This window comes from Rhagoletis pomonella, unplaced genomic scaffold, assembly GCF_013731165.1.
Source record: "Rhagoletis pomonella isolate Grant_MI unplaced genomic scaffold, Rhpom_1.0 Rhpom_scaffold_19244, whole genome shotgun sequence".
NCBI lineage: Eukaryota > Metazoa > Arthropoda > Insecta > Diptera > Tephritidae > Rhagoletis > Rhagoletis pomonella.
In genome coordinates, this window is record NW_023477763.1 from 1 (window position 1) to 2,730 (window position 2,730).

Here is a 2,730-nt window from a genome sequence, read left to right on the forward strand (position 1 = left end):
TTTAGTTTGTTACCGCTACCATAAAAATCAAATAATCTTTTGTTTATGATGTATTATGGAACGAATTTCCGTCATCCCTTGTCAAATTTGGTTTGGAGACAAACCGGTTTCGGCGTTGTGCCATCTTCAGTGTCATTTTTCGTTCTGCATAATTTTTGTTGGTTGCTCGTATTTATACTCCTTGTTAACTACCTCTTTCTTTTGTTAGGTACGTCTTTTTTAGTTTTGCAGTGTTTGCGGTACTCAATAGGTAGATGAATTGTTTTGGCTCGTTTTTGACGGCAGGTAGAAGTCCGTGATTTTTACCCCCTTTGTTTTTGCAGTCGGTGTATTCCCTTCCATATCTGTCCTTAATATTTTCTTGTTGTCATTCTTCTTCTTGTACAGTAGTTTTAGAGGTTCAAACAGTACGTCCGATGCAGTATTTATTTGCTCATTTATTATTTGTCCTTTGAAGGTCTTCTGTTTATATATTTCCATATTTTCTAATATATTCAATCTTTGTCCTTTATGTTGTACACGGAGAAGTTCTGTTGTTTGTCCAATCTTCATTGGTGTGCATTTATTTTTGATCATGTGATTCGCGAAGTTCGATTCTATTGCAGCCTCTGGTTTTCGTTTTTTCTTATTATAATCCCTTATGTGTTCTCGATACCTTGTTCTTATATTTCGCCCTGTTTGTCCTATGTAACTGTGTCGGCACTCACAGGTTAACTTGTAAACACCCTGTTTATCTAGCGGGTCTTCCTCGCTTATTTTCTCTTTCAATATATTTCCCACTGTGTTCCTTGATTTAAATGATGTCTGAATGTCGTACTTATGAAAGAATTTGGCAAGTTTGTAAGATGTCTTTCCTGTGTAAGTTAGAGCTGCCCAAGTTTTTTTATTGCTTTCCTCTTTGCTAGTCTTTTTCGATTTTGTGTCCTTTCTTGACTTCTCCACCAGGCCTCTCCTATATCCGTTATTTTCCGCAATGGCATATATTGTATCCAGTTCCTTCTTGTAGCATTCTTCTGTTAGAGGGGTCCTTTCAAGCCTCGTTATTAGTTGTTTAAATGCTGCATTTTTGTGTTGCGATGGGTGGTTTGAGCTATTGTGTATAATTGTGTCTGTGGCTGTTGGTTTTCTGTATATTTCGAACTCTATCTTGTTCGTGGTATCGTTTATTTTAATTGTTAAATCCAGATAGTTAATCTTTCTTTCCTCTTCCGTTTCCATGGTGAATTTTATATTCTGGTGTTGTTTGTTGAGATAGTCTAGTATCTGTTTCTCTTTGTTTCCCTCTATTAGACATATTACATCATCGACATATCTCGCGTAGAATTTTACTCCTAGGTTGGTCGATAGATTTTTCATGTATATCTCCTCCAGTGTTTGCATGAATACTTCCATGAGTATTGCTGACGTCGGATTGCCCATTCCTAACCCGTTAATCTGTTTATATATCTTATTGTTGAACCGGAAGTAGTTTTGTTTTAATGTGACCTTCAACGCGTTTATTATTTCCGTGACAGCTTCTCTTTTCATTTTTCCCATCAGTATTTCTTGTACGGTCTTTATGGTTTCTATTGTTGGTATCGATGGGTAAAGGTCCTTGATGTCGAATGATACGAATTTAGTGTTTTCGTTGATCTTCAACGATTTCATCTTCTCGATTAGTTCCGTTGTATTTGTAATAGTATATTTATTGCGTAGATCCAGACTATCCTTCAGCAGCGTCTTTAGGTGCTTGGAGAGTCTGTATCCGGGAGCAGACTTGTAATTAATGATAGGTCTCATCGGGGTGCCTGGTTTGTGTGTCTTTGGCAAGGCAATCAACGGAGGGACACTCGGGTTCATAAGTGTTAGTCTATATGGTGGATTATCCTTTATTATGGTTGTGCTTTTCTTTATGGTATTCTTTATTGCTGCTTGGTATTCTTCAGTGGGATCTTTTCCCAATTTATTGCACCCTATTTCAGTTATTAGACTTTCAGTTTTCTCTATGTAATCTTTTTTATCAATTAATACGGTGGTATTGCCTTTGTCTGCTTTTGTGGTTATAACATTGTTTGCCCTTAGCTTTTCTTTGAGCCCTTTTATGGTTTGGTTTTCGTTCTTCTGCTTCCTAGTTTTCTTGGCATTTATGTCTTTTTCAATTATGTGCCGACATATGTGTCTGGCGTGCTCCTGTTCTTCAGTTGGAAGCCGTGATATAATAACTTCAGTATCCACGATAGTTTGTTCAAGTTCCCTCTTTTGGTTGTAACTTTCAATGTTGTGTTTGAGGCCTTTTTTTAATAGTTCTGCTTCTTGCTCATTGATGTAAACCTCCGTCAAGTTTACAAATCGGGAGTGGAATTTCTGTTCTGCATCTTTCATGATTTTGTGGTTGCTTTGCTTCGCCCTCAAGTTAACTTGTTGAATGACAAAAATCGATCAATGAACACCTATAAATACTACGTAAGTTTCAAAATTTTACTGAGAGGTACTTATGAATTGGCGCATCTTTTAAGGGTGGCTATATACCTGATTGGGGGGCGTTTTAAATTTTTCGAAACGTTCTAAAACATGACCACTCATAAATGTGGGTGCAATTTGTGTAAAAAAATCATGCAGGTAGCCAACGGAAAAAACCCAAATAATTAAAAAAGTGCACTTTCCTTTTTTCCTTTTAATTGTCCACGCAAATTTATGACCGTTTTTTAGTTTGTTACCGCTACCATAAAAATCAAATAATCTTTTGTTTAT

General features: G+C 36.6%; 1 protein-coding gene across 1 annotated transcript; it reads right to left on the bottom strand.

Annotated features, from left to right (window-relative positions):
* Positions 1-1,299: 1,299 nt before the first annotated feature.
* Positions 1,300-2,361, bottom strand: LOC118732361 (the record flags this gene model as incomplete). Its single annotated transcript, XM_036461490.1, has 1 exon — positions 1,300-2,361. A coding segment is annotated over exon 1 (1,062 nt), but the record flags the coding sequence as incomplete, so codon positions are not given.
* Between the last annotated feature and the right edge of the window lie 369 nt (positions 2,362-2,730).